At 39.0% G+C, this 21,685-nt stretch overlaps 2 protein-coding genes across 3 annotated transcripts in view; both read left to right on the forward strand.

Moving 5' to 3' along the window:
* prkg1a (protein kinase cGMP-dependent 1a) overlaps positions 1-17,160 on the forward strand; it is a 55,332-nt gene extending 38,172 nt beyond the window's left edge. The window contains exons 5-18 of the mRNA XM_066678476.1: positions 252-315; positions 3,181-3,258; positions 3,452-3,546; positions 6,532-6,597; positions 8,918-8,992; positions 12,523-12,619; positions 12,738-12,877; positions 13,123-13,212; positions 13,339-13,480; positions 13,632-13,795; positions 13,896-14,018; positions 14,100-14,162; positions 14,320-14,386; positions 14,819-17,160. Of these exons, the coding sequence (XP_066534573.1) occupies positions 252-315; positions 3,181-3,258; positions 3,452-3,546; positions 6,532-6,597; positions 8,918-8,992; positions 12,523-12,619; positions 12,738-12,877; positions 13,123-13,212; positions 13,339-13,480; positions 13,632-13,795; positions 13,896-14,018; positions 14,100-14,162; positions 14,320-14,386; positions 14,819-14,917 (1,363 nt within the window). The 3' untranslated portion in view covers positions 14,918-17,160. The remainder of the gene's footprint in view (positions 1-251; positions 316-3,180; positions 3,259-3,451; positions 3,547-6,531; positions 6,598-8,917; positions 8,993-12,522; positions 12,620-12,737; positions 12,878-13,122; positions 13,213-13,338; positions 13,481-13,631; positions 13,796-13,895; positions 14,019-14,099; positions 14,163-14,319; positions 14,387-14,818) is intronic.
* A 1,169-nt stretch (positions 17,161-18,329) lies between these two features.
* dkk1a (dickkopf WNT signaling pathway inhibitor 1a) lies at positions 18,330-21,468 on the forward strand. Of its 2 annotated transcripts, none has more exons than XM_066679758.1 (4): positions 18,330-18,836; positions 19,405-19,543; positions 19,939-20,124; positions 20,687-21,468. In XM_066679758.1, exons 1-4 carry the CDS (start codon positions 18,621-18,623, stop codon positions 20,983-20,985), a joined length of 840 nt encoding a protein of 279 aa, XP_066535855.1. In that variant the 5' UTR covers positions 18,330-18,620; the 3' UTR covers positions 20,986-21,468. The 2 variants fall into 2 exon arrangements, with proteins under 2 accessions (XP_066535855.1, XP_066535854.1); XM_066679757.1 differs by having other exon boundaries at positions 18,332-18,836; positions 19,402-19,543.
* Positions 21,469-21,685: the final 217 nt, after the last annotated feature.

Genomic DNA, 21,685 nt, shown 5'->3' on the forward strand with positions numbered 1-21,685 from the left:
TATGAAATTAATCCAACTTAAAATATACAGTTTTAAAGGCCTGTGTTACAGTTATATTCCCTAATTAAGGGCCTTTCACAGGTGTAGATTGAATGGACGGGGTTCAATGGTGTATTTTCATTAACTACAGACATTTAACAAGACTGTGATATCCTTGACAGGTACCATGCCATTCATCTGTAGCTAATATATAAAAGAATACTTAAGTAAGTCAATGTAAGATTTAATTTTGCAAATACTCTTTTCTGCAGTGTTCCCACATTCAATGGCCTTCCAGAAGAAATACTAAGCAAGCTGGCAGATGTTCTTGAGGAGGTAAACATTCATAATTTAAACTAATCCTTCAGCAAACAAAACCAGTAGTAAATTAGGCTTCTGTTGGCATTTGTGGCTTTTGTCCTTTGTACTCACACAATGCATTCCAAAAGAATATTCTTTTGGTGTACATTTTTGAATGTGTTCATGTAGGTTTTTCTATAAACTTTGTGTAGATTTGAAAGTTGGAAGAATCCTTTTCTTAGATTTTGAATAATTGTTTTCTCATTTTGAAAATGAATGAGGGCAGCCATGGCCTAATGTTTAGAGAAGCAGGCTTGGGACTGAATGGTTGCTGGTTGGATTCTCAAATCTGGCAGAAAAAATAGGAGAGGTGGGAGAGAAGGAATAGTGCTGTCCTCTGCCCTCAATCCACAGCTCAGGTGCCCTTGATTAAGGCACCCACTTCCTGGGTGTGTGTTCACTGCCCCTACTGCTCTAGTGTGTATTCACTGCCACAGATGGGTTATATGCAGAAGACAAATTTCATTGTACTTTGTACAATTACATGTAATTGCACATTTACATTTCTGTTCAACTATTGTTTTATTAGTTTTTTCAGACATTTATTCATAAGGTGAGGCAGTGAAGGACTGTTGTGCTGCCTGTAACAAACAGTGAATTCATTTGAGCTTCTTTTTTTTCAAGTAAATTTTTAATCCACATAAATCATTCATTATCTGTAACCGCTTATCCAATTCAGGGTCGCGGTGGGTCCAGAGCCTACCTGGAATCATTGGGCACAAGGCAGGAATACACCCTGGAGGGGGCGCTAGTCCTTCACAGACACACTCACGGACACTTTTGAGTCACCAATCCACCTATTAACGTGTTTTTGGACTGTGGGAGGAAACCGGAGCACCCGGAGGAAACCCATGCAGACATGGGACAGTCACCCAGAGCGGGAATCGAACCCACAACCGCCAGGCCCCTGGAGCTGTGTGACTGCGACACTACCTGCTGCACCACCGTGCCGCCCCACATTAATCAGCTAAAATAATTAACTTATGCCTAAAGAATGGTCGTAAAATGCAAAAGAATTAGCTAATTATGCTAAAATAAATATTTTTGCCATCATAACATAAGGCATTTTTTCATCTGAACTGTCCATTTTTTCTGGAATATTGCATCAGGCACAAAATACAACAATCTGAGCAACTCCATCTGTCACCTCAAAGCTGTCCTATCAGCTAATTTAATCCTCATTAAAATGCTCATGCTAATATTATCTCAGATTTCGGATGTTCTCTGCATTTGCTCTGATATTATTTGCTTTTTTGCATAATGAAAAAGGTAATATGATGTGAGGAAGGAGCATGTAGGCCTTAAGCATTGCTCTGTACTGGGCATTTCAAGGCCTTAGGATTTGCTTGTGTTGCAAAGGTCCCACTCACCCTCATTCTCATTTGAGTAATGAAATGACTTAATTAGTAAAAAAAATAAAATGTAAGGAAAAGGAAAAAAATAAGCAGTCATGAAGTAACCATTTTATTAAATAATTAAATGTTCTACAGCTGATAATAGACCTGGAATCAAAATGTTAATTTCAGAGCCTTGAATTATTTTGGCCTCTAGTGTTAGTGTGTGTAATTATTAGGAGCTGCTTGGATAGTGATACTTGTTGGACATCTCTCTCAATCTCTAGCCCTTTTTATCTTACCCATGTGTAACATGACTGTCAGTAACATTCAGAAAATGCCTGTCTGCTTAATAGAATATCTGAATCTTAAAAATTTATGATCAGAATTCTATCTTAGCCAATCAGTGAAAATCCCTTTGAATTAGAAGGTTCACTTGGTAAAAGCAGCCATGTGAAAATCGAGCTGGAACACCAGCCTTAACACCCACTTGAAATTGAAACCCTCTTCAGCTTGTGGATTGTCTTTTTTGCTAATTTAGAATTTCTAATGATAAGTAATAGCTTACCTCAGAGTTTTTTATAAGGTTTTGTCACAAATGGAAGATCTACAAGTAACTGTAAAAGCTTTCATAATTTTATATAGGTAAAACTGTTAGGTTATGTGTGCAGAAAGGCAATGTCAGCTGAAACACTGCAGCTTTAGCTGCTGTGTGGTTAATAAATGCAGATATTTTTGTTTTTACGCTGACAAAGTGTAATTTAACAACAAACTAGCAGCTTATTAAACGGAAATAACACAATTACAGCTGGACAGATGTGGAAAAAGAGAATTCTGTTGCTCCTCAGATGTCTGGACATTTGTTCATGTGTCCTGATGTAGCGGTCAGATTGTGGGTGACGTTGTAAGAAGTTTGTCTGGGGTCAGACTAAGGGTTCTGTTTCATCTGTGCTGTCAGTGTGCAACTATGTCTCTCCTTTCAACTGTCTGGAGAGCAGTGATGGCATGCAGCAAAACAAGAGGGCACTGTGCCCCCACCATATATATATATATATATTTAAAGTAAAAAAAAAAAAAAAACTAAACACACTGCACTCTCTATGGGAAGAGATCAATGCTTAGAACCTCAGTGACAAGGCATGGGGCAGCTGTGGTTTAGTGTTTCAAAAGGCTTTGTGTTTGAACCTCTTTCTTTCAGTGTCCACTTTCATTTTCACCCAGTCTCTGCTCCTGTGTTGGTCATGGTCATTCTGTAATGCATCACCAAAATAAACCACACTGGTCACGCTGCATATGGAGGTTCAGACCAAGTGTAATTTGTTTCTCCTGAAAATCTCATTCAGTTTTGCACTCCCACTGAACCAAAACAGACCTAGACATCAGCAACAACAGGCCCACATTTGATTACTTATGATTAATTATTATTTTAGTGACCAGTGCTCCTTTTTCCTTCCTTTTCCCTGTTCCATGTCTGTATGCTCTCCTCCTGTCCTCTGCTGGTATGAAGACGCATTATGAAGAAGGGGATTATATCATCAGGCAGGGAGCTCGGGGAGACACCTTCTTCATAATTAGCAAAGGAAAGGTAAGTTCAAGTTATTACACTGAGGCATCAAATATATATCAAATACAGAATTTAAACATTAATAAAAAACACACAACACAGACATTTGTTGCTTAATGTAAAATAGTATTTGGTCCATTTTACAGTTGTTTTCATGTTAAGAATCATTATACTTGATCTTTGATCTGGGTTTTTGACGGACCTGTTCTCTCAGGTGACAGTGACCCGAGAGGACTCTTCAAGTCAGGAGACTGTGTACCTGCACTCTCTGGGGAAGGGTGACTGGTTTGGTGAGAAAGCTTTGCAGGGGTAAGATTACCTTCTATTTTTATTCATCTCATAGCTGTGGTCATATAGTTTGTCTGTAGCGACATGGACATAAATGTTCTGGTGCCATCTAGTGGTGGCTAAACCAAATTTATTTGTTTTGCTGTATTCAGTAACAAATTATTTCACTTTATTGATGTGTATTCATTTATATTTGTTTAGCAGTGTTTTCGCTAATATTTTAAAACCAAAATTTTTTGAAAAAGCTTCTTGTTCTGGAGTTTAATGATAAAGTTACATAAGATTATTTTCAGTTTTTCCTGATCAAAATTTCCTAATTTTCTTTCATATTATTAGTTGTCAAAAGACTGTCAGTCAAGGCTTTGTAAAAAGATGAAGTATTACTTGCATTACTGTGCCTTTGATACTGTAATATTTAAACATCTGTGTCTATTAATTTTCACTGTAAGACTAAGAATGATTTGTTTCCGGTGTGAACCATTCTTACTGAACTTACACATACAATTTTACTCATCTACCCAAATTTTAGGAATGGTTCATAGGTTGACAGATATATGCTAATTTGCTGTAAATCTTTGGCATCTGGGGCGGCACGGTGGTGCAGCAGGTAGTGTCACACAGCTCCAGGGACCTGGAGGTTGTGGGTTCGATTCCTGCTCTGGGTGACTGTGAGGAGTTTTTGTGTTCTCCCCGTGTCCACGTGGGTTTCCTCCGGGTGCTCCAGTTTCCTCCCTCACTCTAAAAACACACGTTGGATTGGTGACTCAAAAGTGTGTGTGTGTGTGTGAATGTGTTGCTCTGTGACAACTCTGTGGGCGCCCCCTCCAGGGTGTATTCCCGCCTTGCGCCCAATGATTCCAGGGACCTGCCGTGACCCTGAACTTGACAAGTGCTTACAGATTATGAATGAATGAATGAATGTTTGGTATCTTGGCATCACAAAATTTAACCCCCAAAAAATAGTCACACTGCTCTAGAGTCAAATAAGGAAATAACAACCAAACAATTGTGCTTATTTATGTTTGTCTTTTTGGTACACTCTAGACTGTTAAACATATTTTGGTAACGGATAATGTAGGTTGTAGTAAGCAGCCAAAATGTGAAGGCATTTTTTTGTGTTGTAGCTGAATATCTAGGATGTAGTCTGATCTTTGAGTGTGCTGTTGTGATACTACCCCTAGAAATAATTATGGAATCATGACATTTTGAGGGTGTTCATCCAGGTTTTTAACTTTGTAGCAAATAAATCACAGATAAGACACACAACCATTATTGTTTAATAGTTTAAAATTGTGGTGTAGTGAACCACACTTCAACAGATTCAGTTATTTTTGATAATTCTTTTTTTTCCAAGAAATAGTTAAAATGACTGTGGAATCAATGAATCTAGGGGAAAGAATTATGGGATTATTAACAAAACTAAAATCTCAACTAATATACTGCTGCTTTTCCTCTGGCCATTTTTTAAAACCCCCACCAATTTTCCAACAGATTGAAGTCTGGACTGTTTGCTGACCATGTCACTGAGTTGATATTCCTTTCCTAAAGACCATATTCATAACAGTTTGCTCTGTGGCAAGATGCAGTTTTATCCTGAGAAATGTCTTCATCATTGCCAAAGGAATGAGCAGTGTTCAATGTTTCAGTTTACACCTGTGCATTGACCTTTGAGGTTATGGCCATTTCCCCTATCTCTTTAGCTGATAACGCAAATCCATATTATAAATGTGTGGAAATGTTGTTGTCCTCTTCAGTTGGTCATCTTTTGTTAGAACTGTAATAGGTAATAGTTCCAGCATCACCTCCTTGGCCAGTGCTGATCGATGATTCATCACATAGTTTCATTCAATCATCATCACTCCATGATTGCTTTTTTTTAGCCCACAGTGCAGGATTTGTTTGCTTTTCTCATAAGTAAATCCCTTTTCATTCAGATGATTTTTCAGTTTTGTCATAAATACTGGCTCCTGTTTCCAAGATCCAATTAAGAAAGAATTAGGTCCTGATACTCAGATTAATTGTCATGTGTGTGACTGTGTGTGTGTCTATTTGTGACAAAGATTGGAGCAGGGACACATATCTGGCACTGAGGGACAGTTTTCAGACAGCAGGTGCTACTGTTTCAGACGATGATACAGTGCAGGTCTCTCAAGAGAGCATGCTGTCCACTTAATGCCTCTTATAAAGCCTCTTATAGAGCACTCACTCTGTAATGACCCTCATCACAACAAGCTCACACTCACATTATTTGGCTCCATAATGACATTTTAAAGTAGTGCCAAAATCTCCTCTCCTCGCCTTGCCTCGCCTCTCCGTTATCGTGTGGAGCAGCTGTGACCTTCTCTCAGGGGGGTGTTTGTGTATTTGTGTTGTGGGGGATTTAGTGCTGTGTAGTGAAGAATTCTCACCTCTGTCCAAGCATAAGAGACTTTGATCGGCCATGGACAGTATGTGCATGTGCAATTGTGTAGTCTTCTTTCTGTTTAGGTGTGTGTAGAGTATAGGTTTGAATGGATCTTGTTGGGTTGTTAGTAGTTAGCAGCCTTAGAACATACAGAAGAATAGGGACAAATGTGGGAGTAAAGTTTTATAGTTTATATAAAGTCGGACAGTAAAGGCAGTGAGTGCCAGGTGAACGTGATGATGGACTCTGTGAATTGGGATTCAGACTCTGACTCGTGTGACTGGGGGGATTCCTCCTCAGAATTCAGTGAGGCAGAGGACAGCAATGATGGCACACAGAGAGAATCTCAGTAATGTCTGGATTATTGCATTTTTTTTAAAATAGAAATAATATTTAAACTAAGCAACATCTTGAGTAATATATTTTTCAGTTCTGTAATTCCTGAAATAATTTATACATAATTTAAATAATATATGCTAATTGATTTTATTTAAAGTTAAGTTGATGATTATGTGTTAGTTTGAACACTTTTACTAATTTATTGTTTTTTTCAGTGATCCATTTCTGTTTGCCCTCAAATTTCATTGTTTGTGTTTGCACAGTGAGGACATCAGGACAGCCAATGTCATTGCTGCTGAAACGGTTACCTGCCTTGTTATTGACAGAGAGTGAGTACTACCTATTATTTCAGCACCATTATCTGTATTTATTAAAGACTACTATAGAATATATTAATATAATTAATAATTCATAATATTATTAATATCATTTATTATTACATTATTAGGGAGCTACTAAAATGCACAAGGCTAACTTACAACACTTATTTTATATATTATGATGAACACAGATTGCTTTTATATTGTTTAAACCAAACTCAACAATATAATTTTACTGATAGAATATTGTGCCAAGTCTTAAATGACGTATTTGGCAATAAATGAGTTTTGCAAGTAAAAGCACCAATAATTACAAATGCCTCCTCAGTGGCCCGGACAGTGCCTACGCTTATTTGAGGACCTCAGTCGCACATTTGATTTAATATAAAGAAGTACTTATTAATGGATAATAATTACAATAATTCCTATAATGCTATGAGGACCGGCTTGAACAGTGAACACACTGGTATTAAAAACACTGCTTATTAATATTATGTCTATTTCTTAGTATTGGCTAATAATGATTGTTCTGATAAAACACTTTTACATTTTTTCTGAACTTTGTACAGAACTGTGGACAGAAATAATTAACTCAAATCGACTGTTATTTGTCAGACTGTAAACTATTTGTCTGCTGATTATAATAGATGTATTTATTTGTGTGTATGTCTGGACTGTGTGTACATGCTTGTAGTGCTTTTGTGTGTCTATTTGAAGGTGTGCTTCTCTGCTCCCCTCCACAGCTCAATGAATCAAGCTATTTAGGCTGAGCTAAAGTGCCATGTGTGTCAGTAAGCTCTGCACACAGGTTCCCTCCTGAGAAATACTCTCATTCCATTCTTTATGTGCTGCTTACAGTTTTGCAGGCCATCAGCCATCAACACTCTGCTGCAGAGATTTACACCGCATGTGTGCTTTCATTGTTTAAATGTTAGGATTTTAGACTGAAGCTATATCCTAGTACATATGTAATTGTTTATTTGTGTAGTTTTTGATGCATTTCAGAATAAATTCCATTTACTGTTCCCAGGACAATCGGAGGGAGGGAGCGGGAGAGGGGGGGGGGGGGGGGGGGAGAGAGAATTTAAATATTTACCAAAGTAGAAATATTTACCAAAGTAGATTACACTGTGGTACCAGAAGTGCCTTTCTAGTTATAAACACATCACCTGAAGTACATCTCCAGCATTACTACCATTGCTCCTAATCCTACTAATCAAATAGATATCTCTCCTGTGCATACTTTCTCTTGCTCGCTCTTGCTCTCACTCTCTCTCTCCCCCTCACCCCCTCCCTGTTTTCTTGTAGCGAGGATTTCATCATTTACACTAATATTCACAGCAGCAGATAAAACGGTTGAATGAGTGTTCTTATTATTCAAGAATGAATTCACAAGTTGACTGCCCATTCAAAACTCCCTTATTTTAAATAGGACATCTGCTCTTCAGACAGTGTTATGAAATATATTTAGATTATTAAAGATGATATGGAAATATCTACAATTGCTGATACAGAAATTCGTATGTACATAAAGAGTTATAATATATAAAAACTGAAACTACAGAGAAGTGTAAATGTAATTTGGTTAGGCTTAGGCAGATATTAGAATGCAGGTATTTTAGCACAGTTGTCCAGCATTGCCTAAACATCCAGCTCTTTTAGGGTAATGGCCTACATTTCTATGCAAAACATTTTGGCACCTAGAGGGGTATTCCACAATGTAGCATTTCAAAGTTTGCCATGTAGTTTAAAGGTATGCCATGTAAGAATTGGATGTTTTTGTCTCCTGGGCTCCATGGTTCTTTTGAAGCTGTAATTTTAAAATATTTAAACTACATAGTTTTCAGATCCAAGTATAAGTCATTCAATATGAACCTTGCCTCACGTTCTATTGGTAAAGCTTGATGGCTTGACTCCAGATAAGTGGTTTTGGGGGGAGGGGTTGCTGCTGTGTAATATCCCTGGGTCAAATGAATTATTTAGTGATTTTAATTGACAATTACAGTTTATTTTCTGAAAAAAAACAAAACAAAACTATAGCCTGTGCAAAAGTTAAGACCCATTTTAAATAAACTGCAATAAAAGTAGCAGGAAAAAAACAAAACATAATCAAGTTGATTATTTTGAACAACTGTAAATAAAAAATCTAATATTAGTTTGAACTGATCTGACATGTGTTGGTGTTGAAGCAAATATCTGCTCATCTACACTATCTACACATATGAAATACCTGCTATTTTTACATCTATCAAATGTAAAAATTGTATTTACAAATGTTTTTGTTTTTACAAAAATTTGAAAGTATTCCTTTCATTTTTATTTATTTTAGATCGTATAAGCACCTCATTGGCGGTTTGGAGGATGTTTCTAGTAAAGGATCTGAAGATGCAGAAGCCAAAGCAAAGTAAGTCTCCCCTGTTACTTTTACATAAAGTTGTGCTTATGTTTCCAATGGCATTTACAAGACTTTAGCACATAGTTGTATATTTAAGAGAACTTTCTGGGAGAGTGTTTCTAGTTACTGTTACTTGTTACAGTTATGTCTATACTGTGTATAATTTGCTGTGCTAATTATATATTCACTAAGTCTGTTTCATTTATAGCAAGTGTTATATAAGAACATATGTTTTTGCTGAAAGAAACAGAGAAGGTCAGGATCTTTAGAGCCAGCAACACATTGTTTTCAATGTAGAGAAATAATAGGAGAGAGGTGAGAGTGTGAGACAGACGGACCTCTCTGGCAGTTTGAGGTGATGTTAAAGTGATCCTTGCTCAGCTGAAGGACTGCAAAGGCGAGAGTAATGTGAACCCTCAGAAACCTTATCACCGAGCACATTCATACAGTAACACACACTCACCCAATCAAACACACTCACAAAGAGATTACTGTTGCCACAATAAATATTGAGCTTAGGCTTGGAAATGACGCCATGAATAAAACAGAGCAGAAAGAGAGCTAAGAGGTTTAGCTCCTCCGTCTCTTCAAAAGTTACTTCTTTGACATGAAAGCAGAAATAGAAACTTTCCCACTCACTCTCTCATCTGCATTGTAAATCCCTTAGCTGATAAAATAATGAAATCATCTCTGTGGTCTGTGTGCCGTTACATCCCACAGATTGTTATGTTATTAATACCCTGCTTCAGCAGTCACAGTTTCTAATCCCCTGTGTTCTGGCATGGTGAAACATTGGTTTTGATGAACATGTCACAGAGATATTAGTCTCAAACTATGACACAGAGCAAACCTATTGTAATTGGCCTCAGAGGGACGCACAAACAGTGTCATGTCCTACTTGTGCAAACTAAACTAAACTCTTGGGTCAGTATGATAATATGAAGTTGCCTTAATCAACAAAGACTAATAATTAATAACAACAAAGAATGGAACAGTTTGGCACTTCTTTGTTTAAACGCTCCAGCATTTAAAGAAAACAGGGAAAAAAAACAGCAACATCCCATACTGAATTACTTAGAATCAAATATTTCAAGTAGAACATCCTTTAAAAAGCCAAAATGACATTTAGTTTATCTTTTCAGCCACACAGACATATTCCAATTCAATTAGCTGAGCACTGCTAGTTCCAGTTCTTGTCTGAAGGATAGAAAAGGATAGAAAGTGAGGTCCCAGGGGCTGCTGCTCTGGTTTCCTGTGGGCACAAGGCTCCATTCAGACAGCTGTGATCCAGCAAAAAGCCCATGGCTTGGGACACAAGAGACCACTTTCAGCCCTGGAGTCAGATATAGCAGCCATTAATACCAGCATAGGTTCCAGAGAAAGAGATAACTACTCCTTAACGGTACATCAGCTCAACACATACCCAGAGGGATTACATCATACACCATGAGCTCATGGATCCTTTCATACGTATAGCTTAGCATACTCCCATCAGTTATTTAACTAAGCTTTGTTATTTGCATTATTTCACAAATGAATGAATAACTGTTAAACTTATATTAGCTGAGCTAACCTGTCCCAAATAGTTTGTGGATATACAAGCATATACACAAATATACTTTGAGATTTACTGATGATCTGTGGTGACGACATTTGCCGACAATGTAGGTTCTAAATCTATGCAAGCATTACTCCCTGTGCCGTGCTGATACGGACTAGAAAGGCATTTGGAAAAAGGCATATGATAAAATGCTCTTCCAGCCCAGGGCTCTTTGCAGAGTGACGCTCTTGCTTTGGTCTGCTGCTTCCTCATGCTGTAGGAATGCTATGGGTATTTTATACTTTATTTTTGAGCTTTCTCTTGTATGTAATAGTCTTCAAATTTCTGTAAAGACATTTTCCATCTGAGAGAAGCTGTCTCTCAGAACAAACTCCATTGTGACTTTTTAACACTTAGTGTCTCCCTCTTGTGGTCGTATAGGCATTATAATTCATCTTTTATTGCGCATACATTAGGCGAGCCTTTCATTTGTTCTCGTTATGATCTACTTCAAAGGCCAACATCTGATCAGACACCTTTTGAAAAACGTGTTAGCAGACCTCAAGGGCTTTGTGCCGGTCTCACTTTAATGCAACCTATAATGAACAAGGCAAAGCAAGTTCACGGTTCGTTTCCCAGCTGGTGTTTCACCTGTGGAGCTAAACAGTGTATGTTTTTACTTTTTTCAAATTAATCAAATTTCTTAGTAATTATATTATATTTATATAAAAAAAAATAGAGTATGCACATTTTGAGTGGTGTGTTAATGTTAGATACCTTAAAGATCATGCGTTCTTCTACTCTCTCAGCTAGCTGTTCCTCCCATAGTTCAGGGAGGGATATCTGCTGTCTGGAGACCACAGGATGGAGTCCATTCGATATTTATTGCAGTAAAGTTGTTATATTTTTAAAGTGTCTTTCCTGTATATGTTGACAGAGTTGTTTGTGCTGTGTTCTATTTTTGGGGATTGGGCCATTCTCCAGTAGGCCAAAACTCATACTGATTCCTCTGACCCAGAAAAACCTTCCTCCTTCATCAGCCAAACTAATCCTGTCAGGCTAATAATTGATCTGATTATGAGTAGTAGGCTTAAATAATATCCAGAGGACAGTGTGTGTGTGTCTGTGTGTGTGTACCCATGTGTTAGAGCCCTTGGCAGTGTGTATGGAAAATCATAGCCTCAGTTTGACACTGGGCAGCAGTGTGCCAATCCAAACAGAGTCAGAGTCACAAATGTGTTGTTACTCACGTGACTAGGGTTTTAAAAACCCATTTGAAGAGTTGGCATGCCCACTTCTCCTAAGACATTTTACAGTGTGAAGAAGGATTCTAATTCAGAATGAACATTGCATTTTTTTCTGAAACCATATGAAAGGAATAGAATTTACCAGGGCTTTTGTGAGTACATTGTAGTTAAAGCAAAGCAAAGATTGGTGCGATTTCTTATGGCAATAATTAAATAACTTGACCCTGACTCAGACTAAGACCTTGCAATTACCATCAGTTACTGTATTTAATCCTGATTATCTACATATGAAAAGGCAAACACTGGTAACGGTTCAGCACCCTTTGATGCCTGATAAACAACAGCACCATGTTAATATGAAGTTTCTCTATTGAAAGTCGAAGCTGAAATTCAACACCAAGCATATGTAGTATGAATGCGTTTTTATAGCTCTCAAACCAAGGTGTAAAAGCAGTATCAACTGGAAGAGCTGCACGCCTGTACTCTTCCTAAAAATACACTTAGGGAACATAGTGAACGTAACATTAGTGAAGGCAACACTAGTTTCAACTTAGTGGAATTAAGAAGCAGAGTATTAGACATTACCTCTCATACAGGGTGCAGGTTTTTGTAAGGAGAGAAGAAATGAGAGTTTGGTTTATGTCCTTTCAGGATAAAATGAGGGAAAATGTTCCCTCTGTTTCTTCAGTCATCCTCACTTTCAGTCTACATTCCTCTAAACGCTTTCCATTTCTCCACTTTCTCCCACACAGGTATGAGGCAGAGAATGCTTTCTTCTTTAAACTACACCTTTCGGACTTCAATATCATAGACACTCTCGGAGTGGGAGGATTTGGACGTGTTGAGTTGGTATATTACAATATAATCTTTCTCTATATCAGTAATCTGTGCATAACTAATGCTGGAGGATAAAGTTGGAGGATATTGTATACATGGGTTGTTGTATTGTTGGTTTTTTAAACACCAGGTGCAGCTGAAGAGTGATGAGTGTAAGACATTTGCCATGAAGATACTGAAGAAACGTCACATCGTGGACACCAGACAACAGGAGCACATCCGTTCAGAGAAACTTATCATGCAGGAAGCTCACTCGGACTTCATTGTGAGGTACTCTCAAAGCAGTAGAGCACATCTGCCATCTCAGTTCTAAAACCTCAGCACTCCAAACGTTTACTACGAGTGAAAGATTTGTTGTGCTATTTACAGAATACACCACACGTACAGGTTTAAGTAATTCATCAATTTATTATTATTATTATTATTATGTCTGTGCTATTTGACTGTTGACTATTTGACTCTTGATTGCTGTATTTCATGTTTTTGTGTTAACTGTTTATTTAATATTGTTTCAGACTGTACAGGACATTTAAGGACAGTAAATATCTGTATATGCTGATGGAGGCATGTTTAGGAGGAGAGCTGTGGACCATCCTCAGAGACAGGTTACACATGCACACTTTATATTCTAAATTACTGTTTACTAGTTTCCATCATGCATTTATCAAAAAAGCTACTCTTGATAACATCAGATTTTTTCCTCTTTCTCTTTTGTTTCTAATCTATTGCAGAGGTTCTTTTGATGATTCCACTACTCGATTTTACACAGCATGCGTAGTGGAGGCTTTTGCTTACCTGCATTCTAAAGGCATCATTTACAGAGACCTCAAACCAGAGAATCTGATACTGGACCACAGAGGCTATGCTAAGCTGGTAAATTATTCTTCTGTTAATTCATTAATCTCTCCTGATATCTGTCTAACCATCTATTCATCCACCCTGCTACCCATCCATGCATATGTTGCACATATTCAAAACCAACAAAAGAAGTTCACCATATGAAATCCCGATTGAATGTATTTAGGTGGACTTTGGCTTTGCGAAGAAGATTGGATTTGGAAAGAAGACATGGACATTCTGCGGCACGCCAGAATACGTGGCTCCAGAGATCATTCTTAACAAAGGTCATGATATTTCAGCAGACTACTGGTCCCTGGGCATCCTCATGTATGAACTGCTGACCGGCAGGTATGTACATATTACACTAATTTGTTTTGTTATTGTGCTGCCCTAGCAACATGTTTAAGCATTTAAAAAAGAACTTCACTAATTTCCTGATATTTCTTAGTCCTCCTTTTTCAGGACCAGACCCCATGAAGACTTACAACATCATCCTAAGAGGAATTGACATGATTGAATTTCCAAAAAAAATTACCAAAAATGCTGCCAATCTCATTAAAAAGCTATGCAGGTACATTTACATTCCTAAGCAAACACTATTTCTTGCTGTTATAACAGCTCTCTCTGACCGAGATTTGTTTGGCTTTTGAAGGGACACTCCTTCTGAAAGACTGGGAAACTTGAAAAACGGTGTCAAGGATATTCAAAAGCACAAGTAAGTGTGACTAAATAAATGGGGCACAAAGTAGAGAAAATAAAAGTGTTTTGAATATTCAGTTACCATCTACTACCAGTTACTGGAACGTCTTCTAAAACGTACTACACTCAGAATGGTACGGCTGCTTCAGCTCTCATATCTGTGCTCTGTGCAGATGGTTTGAAGGCTTTAACTGGGAGGGCTTACGGAAAGGAACACTGACACCTCCCATCGTACCAAATGTAAGTGCACTATAATTTGACATGGATAAATAAAACTGCAGATTTATTTGTTTTTACCAGCGATTTTGTAAAACATGCCAAGTGAGCCAACTTTTGAGAAAGTATCTAGAAGCAAACAGGTTTTGAAATGAAATCTAAAACATGCTTGAGAAGGTATCTTTGGACACACTAAGACGGAGGGATAGTATGTCTGTCAAAATTGTAGTTTGAGAAATTTGAACAATGATTTTTGCTTTTCTTTATCAAGGTTGACAGTAATTCTCAAGAGAATCTTAGCTGTTTACTTAATGGCATATTGTGAATCAGATTTATTAAAGTGTTTATCTACAATAACAAGACTACATTAAAGTAGAAATGGTAATATTCAAATAAAAAGTAAACTGGATTTCAGGACATGTTTTATATGCTATTCATTGTTGGTATATTCTGCAGGTGACATCAGCCACAGACACAAGTAACTTTGACAGCTTTCCTGAGGACAATGAAGAACCTCCTCCTGATGATAACTCAGGCTGGGACGTAGACTTTTAAAGATACTTTACATATTGGCTCATGTTTATCACAAACCAAACTAATGACCTGCTCCACTGTTGCCTGGAACATGCTTCTTTGAAAAAGGCCACATTAAGGACTATGTGAAGAGAGAGGACTGACAGAAGGAGTGGAATACGAAACATTACTGCTTTGGTTAGCGTTGACTGTTGCAATAGAGAAATTAAAGTTCCTATGGACTTAAGATACAAGGGAATTGGAGCTTTCAGTGCTCTACTATGAGTCCCAATAATGGGGGAGTATAATGTGTGTGTGTGTGTGTGTGTGAGTGAATGAAGGGTGCAGCCACCCTGTTGTATGTTTGTACGTACTTGCCTCAAGCCACACTTATCTTATTGATGAAGATGTGTTGCAGCAGGTTGCGACTTCACTTGATTGCATTATTCTCACAGATTGGCTGCAAACTCTATCTTCCAAAAGCTGTGCGGACTACTTAGTTAAGTATGCGATGGAGATTTGGGGTCCACACAGACCTGAATGTTATTCATATAACTAATGAGGCATTATAGAACATGTATATAGTAATATATTACCCCCCAAAAATCATGCGCAATATTAGCTATTTATCATTTAAAAGCACAAAATGTTGCATTTATAATAATGATTAGACAACAGAAGTGCCCTGTGCAGACACTGCTCAACTGTGTCCTTTTCCTCTCTCCTTACATTTCTGTATGTGATATGACTGCAAGTAGATATTTTGACTGGTGTCGTGGCCGGTCCAGGGCTTGTGCAAATGTTTATCAGAAAATCCTAATGTGCCTCAGATTCATAACAACATTAATATTAATAGCCCAATGACCCCAGTAATTAAGTATGCTTGCTGTTTATGTTGATATTACATTCACTAAACCCAGTTTGAACGGGTTCAAAGTAAAGTTAATTTTAACAGCTGTGACTGGGCAGTGATCAGTCAGTTCTTTTTATTTGTCCTGTGAGGTGGGTCTTCGAGGAACCAGTGCTGTTTGTGCATTTAATAGCCTCACATTCAAATCTGTCTAATGATGTGGTTAAATATCTACAGCTGAATTCAGGTATAACTTATTTATTTATAAAAACATCTAAACAGCATATTCTCAACCTCAACTGAAATACTATCTGACCATGAAAAAAAATAGTGCCTTAAATCAATGGCATCCTAAAACACTCTATTGACCACTAACATGCTGCACGTCCAAGCCTCAAAATGATGCCCTACATCCATTTCCAACATTTTATAACAAATGCCATATCTGCTTTTTTTCTTTTTATGTAAAATCTATACAGCTATACACTGTGAAACTGAGGATTAACAGAGAACTGTGTCCTTAAGGCATGTATGCTTATGCGGCTGGATCGGCAGGGCAGTACAAAGCAGTGAATGCATTTCATTGTAAGTCTGTGTTTAGCACTTTTCTTGAATATGTACTGTTCTACAGTACACACTACTAAACACCATAGTCTATGTAGCATTTGTCTTAATAAAGTGCACTGAGGTGCCCTGCTTTACAGTCCTTTCCTTTTACATTTCTTTTACTGATCAGACCAGAAACTTCACGTCCCAGCTGCTAGTCGACACAGTCTCCATTCTCTCCAACTGATTTGTTGCAATACACAGTGCTCATATCAATAGTAAAAATTGATATAGGTTACTCAGCCCCACACATTAGTGATGTTACTGAAACCATTAACCCATTAATGTCCATATCTGAAACTTGAAATATCCTCTGGGGTTGCTTGAGCACATTTTTTAATCAGTCCACCAAAAAGTGTGTTATCACGTAGATTATGGTAATGGTGTCATTATCATGTGAACATACAGGTTATTTTGGTCATGTGATTATTGTTTTTTAACAAAACAGTAAATCCAATATTGATTATGAATGTTGAAATTACATTAAATGGGCACTGTTAGATGTTCAACAAACTATTTTTAAAAAGTCATCATTTTAGACCAACCTTAAGACGTTAAATGCTATTTTACTCACAAAAAAATAGTTGTTGGACATGAATTAGTTAAATTTATAATTTATTGGTTTTATGGAGAAATGTTTGAACTTCTTCCCATAGTTGTGGAGGTAACCTTGATTTAGACTCAGTCTGCCTTTATTATCTGAGGCTACACTGTATTCGCATCGCTTTCTTTTGTCAACGTGTGGTGTGATTTTTTTTTTTTTGCCAAGATATTTATTTTTATCTGATTGTATTATGATTTTCTTGTACTGCAAGACATCTTGCAGGGTGCCTGTTATAACTTTATAAACCTAAAAAAATAAAGACATTTCTTTTACGTGTTGGGTCTCTGTAATGACCAACAGAGGGCGCCAGATCATTATTTACTAGCAGTGAGACAACGTAAGAGATTGTTGCTGTAGGCTACGCACTCTTGAGAGAGGACTTAGCTGCAGAAAGTGAACTTTTCTCTGCATCCCACAGATGTTACCGGAAATGAAAACAGCTCGCGCCTTGCAAAAATTGATACCTGATTCTCATCCACGGGCAGCTCTTAATTGGACGATTTAAGCCAACTATCTAGGGCAAATGGGTAAATTAACATTTCTGATGGTATTTACTAAGCTATGGATCCACATCAGTGAATATTAAAACTTGTATAATCAGTGGTTACATCCATGCTTTTTTCACGCTCGTCTATGACAGACTACACTGAGGCCGTGTACTCCCTGTCAGTTTATACTCTGTGTTTAGAGTTTAGAGCTTTATATAACTGGCTATTTGTAAAGCAGCTTCACAGAAACCGGGGGCCTAGCTTCAAATATAACTCAAAAATCAAAAAGAGCGTGAGGAGAACACTGAGGAACTAGACACAAACGGGGAACCCTTCCTCTGGATTAGTCACTGGCCACAGGTTTAAATCCCGCCATTTTAGAATACTAGAGAATCTGGGGTTAATGCCTTAAAGAGCATTCTCCAGAGAAGACTCTAACCACTGACCTTAATGATATCCTTTAAACTCTGCTTCCGAGAGGGCGAGCGGGACGAAAGAACGAGCTAGAAGAGAGCTACGTTGAGTGTACAAGACAAAGAGGAGGTAACAGTGATGTGTGAACCACGGCCAGAGAGGAGTGAGAGAACAAGACGCAATGAGAGAGAAAAAAGAGCGTGAGGGAAAGTAAACAGATAAAATGAGCCAGAGACAACACAACAAAATGAGAGCAGCCTATAGTGAGCAAGAGAGGAAATGGAAGAGGGAGAGAAGTCAGCTAGTGCATGACAGGGAGAGATAGAAGTCCAGAATGACAAGGAGAGGGGTGGAGAACGACAGAGGGGTAGAAAGAAAATTTGAGAATGGCAGAGGAGGCAGAGGGAGAATCAGAAGATGATAGAGATAGAGGGAGGGGGACAGATTGAGAAATAGAGCATGGAAGAACAAGGAAAGAAAGAGAGAGAGAGAGTGAGAGAGTCCCATCGTTAAGGCCTTAAACACTTTTTCCTCCCCCTCCACTGCGAGGGGCGGGGGAGTACAGGTCCACATGTATAAAACTCTCAGGCTCTCTGCCTCTCGCCAAACGCGCGCTTCAGGACTCCAGCAGCGTCCCTCAGAGACAGCACCTAACACTGCCTCGGGAGAATATCAACCCTGACCCTGAACAGCGCTGACCCACGACGCCTCAGGGGAACTCTGACTCGGGAGACTATCGACCCTGACCCCTGCCTCTGAAGACCCTGCTCTCCTCTGCTTGTTATGATGCTGTGGCGGTTCTCCGTGGCTCTGTTGGCCGCTCTGTGTGTGGCAGTGTGCGGCTCGCCTGGCAGAACGGCTCCCGTTGCAGCAGCGGCGCGAAATTCCATCAAACACCCGACGAGTGGCGCTTCCGCTCCCCCACACACTCACACGCACACCGTGAGCGCGAGACCCAGCGGCGGCGGCGCGCGGGAGGGCGACACTGACGTCACGCAGGTAACAGACCACAACAAAACAACAGAGCTCTGTGGCTTTTCCCGCTGACTGACTTCCGGTGTTATTGTTGTCTCTGCTCATTTTTGGAAGCTGGTTTGATTCAACTGTTGCTTTTTGCTAAATATGAAGGAATTGCTTAATAAAAATTCTAAGAATAACGGACAAAGTTCATTGAGTGCAAAGGCTGGGCTTAGAATTAAATGGTCAATGAAATATTGTCTCACGTTCAGTGTTTCCCAATGGAGGCTCTAAGTTCAGACAAGTTAGTGCTCTCCTCACTCTAACACACCCATATTGTCTAAGTAAGGGATTTGAGCTGGGCTGCGTCTCCCAAAGGATTCATAGTATTAAGATCATCATTAAATGGTAGAGAGAGCATCACATTATCTCTCTCTCTCTCTAGTTAAAATATCTTTGGGGAAGTGGGCCTGGATTATTTAGATCAGGTATTTAGGAAGATGACTAAACTATGCAGAGCACTGTTTAGGACCTGGTTCTAACACCTGAATTCTGCAGAATGTGAGAATAGTGGGGCTAATGGTCTGTGTTGTTTCGTCTCCTCCAGCAGCTGATGTGCACCATGGACACTGAGTGTGGCTCAGCTGAGTTCTGTAATGCTGCACGCAGTGTATGTATGCCTTGTCGCAAACGGAGGAAGCGCTGTGCACGCCACGCCATGTGCTGCAGCAACAGCTTGTGTGTGAACGGTGAGAACTATACACACACAAACACTTCTCTTTGATTCAGCCTCTTATCTCCTCTTCCTTCTGCTATTCACTCTGTTTTCTGCACACCTTTTCACCTCAGTGTTTGATATGCAACATTTATTTCCTGTTCTCCTCTGTCTCATCTACATCCGTTCATATCTCTCTCCTCGTCTAGATCCAATTACTTTATGCTGGATCTCATTCAGATCCTTCTTCAGCTCTCCTCCTCTATCCTCTCCTTTGTGGATATCACTTTCAGATTCTCCTTCTTCTCTATTCTCTTGTACTGGACCCAGCTGACCTAAAATTTCAATGAATAAACAGTGGGTCCGGTTTGTGTGTTTTATTTTTATTAAGGACCTGCTCTCTGACAGTCTGTGTTTGTTCTCTTGCAGGTGTATGTCAGGCAGCTGAAGTGAACTCCACTGTGCTGGTCAGTACTGCTGATTTGCCACCGCAGGTCAGTAACACTGAGGTCCAGACTGTACCTGTGACCACAGCACAACATCAAGACCTCACACTGCTGCCAGAACAGCCCAGAAGAAACATCATGAACTCAAAACCACAACAAATACTGAAAGGTATGTACATAATACACCACACTGCTTTTAATGAATAATTCTTATCTATATCTTCCTCATTTTTCTCTCTCTGAAAGTCTTCTAGGTTTCTACTTCTCCTCTGGATATTTTCTGGTTTTAACACTTAACACTCTCTATATCACCACTATTTTCTTATCTTTTTCTCTGTTCCACTTCTAGAACTCTTCCCTTCTTGCTGTCCACTGTCCTCTTCTCTTTCTGCTTCACTTACTTCTTGGTCAAACCTCAATCTTTTCTTCTAGCACTCACCCTTTCTCCATTCCTCTAGTGCAAGTGCAAACATAATTCTTTTTTTTTTTGGTGAATGTATTACAGTTCACTTGTCTTCCTCTCTGGCATCACTTTTCAGTCTCATCTTCCAGAGCTCCTCTTCTCTAAAGATTTCTTGTTCTTCATTTTCTTTGTGCTTCTTTTCTAGACCACTTTTCTTTGACCAACAAGAGCCACAGACTGTGGGAAACAATGTGCTAAAATCCTTTATAACAGACACAGTTTGTCACTCAGACATGATTATCATTACAGTTCTCTCTCTCTCTCGCAGGTGGTGAAGGGGAGTCGTGCTTGAGGTCATCAGACTGTGGGGAGGGCTTGTGCTGTGCTCGGCACTTCTGGTCTCGGATCTGTAAGCCGGTGCTGACCGAGGGTCAGGTGTGCACCCGGCACCGGCGCAAAGGCACACACGGCCTGGAGATCTTCCAACGCTGCGACTGTGGCCAGGGCTTGGTGTGCCGAGCGCAGAGAGACAGAGCAGCAGGAGCAGAGCAAGGCCAACAGCAACAGCAGCAGCGCAGCAACACTAACAGAGTGGCGAGAAACCTTCACACATGCCAACCACGCTGAGCCAGCATAACCTGCTGAGGACAACTCACTTTACACTTACACACACACTAACGCTCACACACATACACATACGATGCATTACGCATGTGCATGCATGGACTCACCCACACATTGAAGGGATATTGGAAATCGGACTCCCCGGAAGGATGCTCCATTAAAAGGATTGATCATATTTCCCGGACGGATGCAGAAAAGGCACACCTTGTGGAAGTTTAAATTGGAGACTTTGCCACTGAAGACAGAATATAATTTTGTTCCTTCTTCAGGGTCATCAACAAGGCAGAGTGTTGTTTCCCTTTATAAGGGAACTGTAAACTCTTCTTGCAGTAAATTACTGTATTGTAAATACTTATTTGAAAGTGGCACTTAACTGAGCTTATTGATTCTGTAAAAGTAGTGTTGTAAGATCAGGTGCTGCATGACTCTATGCTAATACTGTAAATGTGCAAATGATATGATTTATATTGTTATTTACAACGTGACACAAATATTCTATTTTTATTTCAAACTAAATTGTTAAAATATTTCTTTAATTAAAATATTATAGTTTGACCCAAGATGACATTGTCCATCTATTCTCACAAACCTATCTTCTCCATGAGAAACTCCACAGGGAGAAGCCACACTGGGCTGGACTCCCATGTCTGTTTACTACATATGCTCATTTTACTGTCACTGAGGCTGAAAGGCAAAATAAGTT

Source organism: Hoplias malabaricus, chromosome 8 (genome assembly GCF_029633855.1).
Source record: "Hoplias malabaricus isolate fHopMal1 chromosome 8, fHopMal1.hap1, whole genome shotgun sequence".
NCBI classification, from domain to species: Eukaryota; Metazoa; Chordata; class Actinopteri; order Characiformes; family Erythrinidae; genus Hoplias; species Hoplias malabaricus.

What these genes read in the sequence shown, in the direction of transcription:
- dkk1a (XM_066679757.1), top strand. Translation starts at nt 18,621, where the DNA reads ATGATGCTGTGGCGGTTCTCCGTGGCTCTGTTGGCCGCTCTGTGTGTG. An exon ending in GCGACACTGACGTCACGCAG is followed by an intron (nt 18,837 to 19,401) that starts GTAACAGACCAC and finishes CGTCTCCTCCAG; the next exon opens with CAGCTGATGTGCACCATGGA. An exon ending in ACCACAACAAATACTGAAAG is followed by an intron (nt 20,125 to 20,686) that starts GTATGTACATAA and finishes TCTCTCTCGCAG; the next exon opens with GTGGTGAAGGGGAGTCGTGC.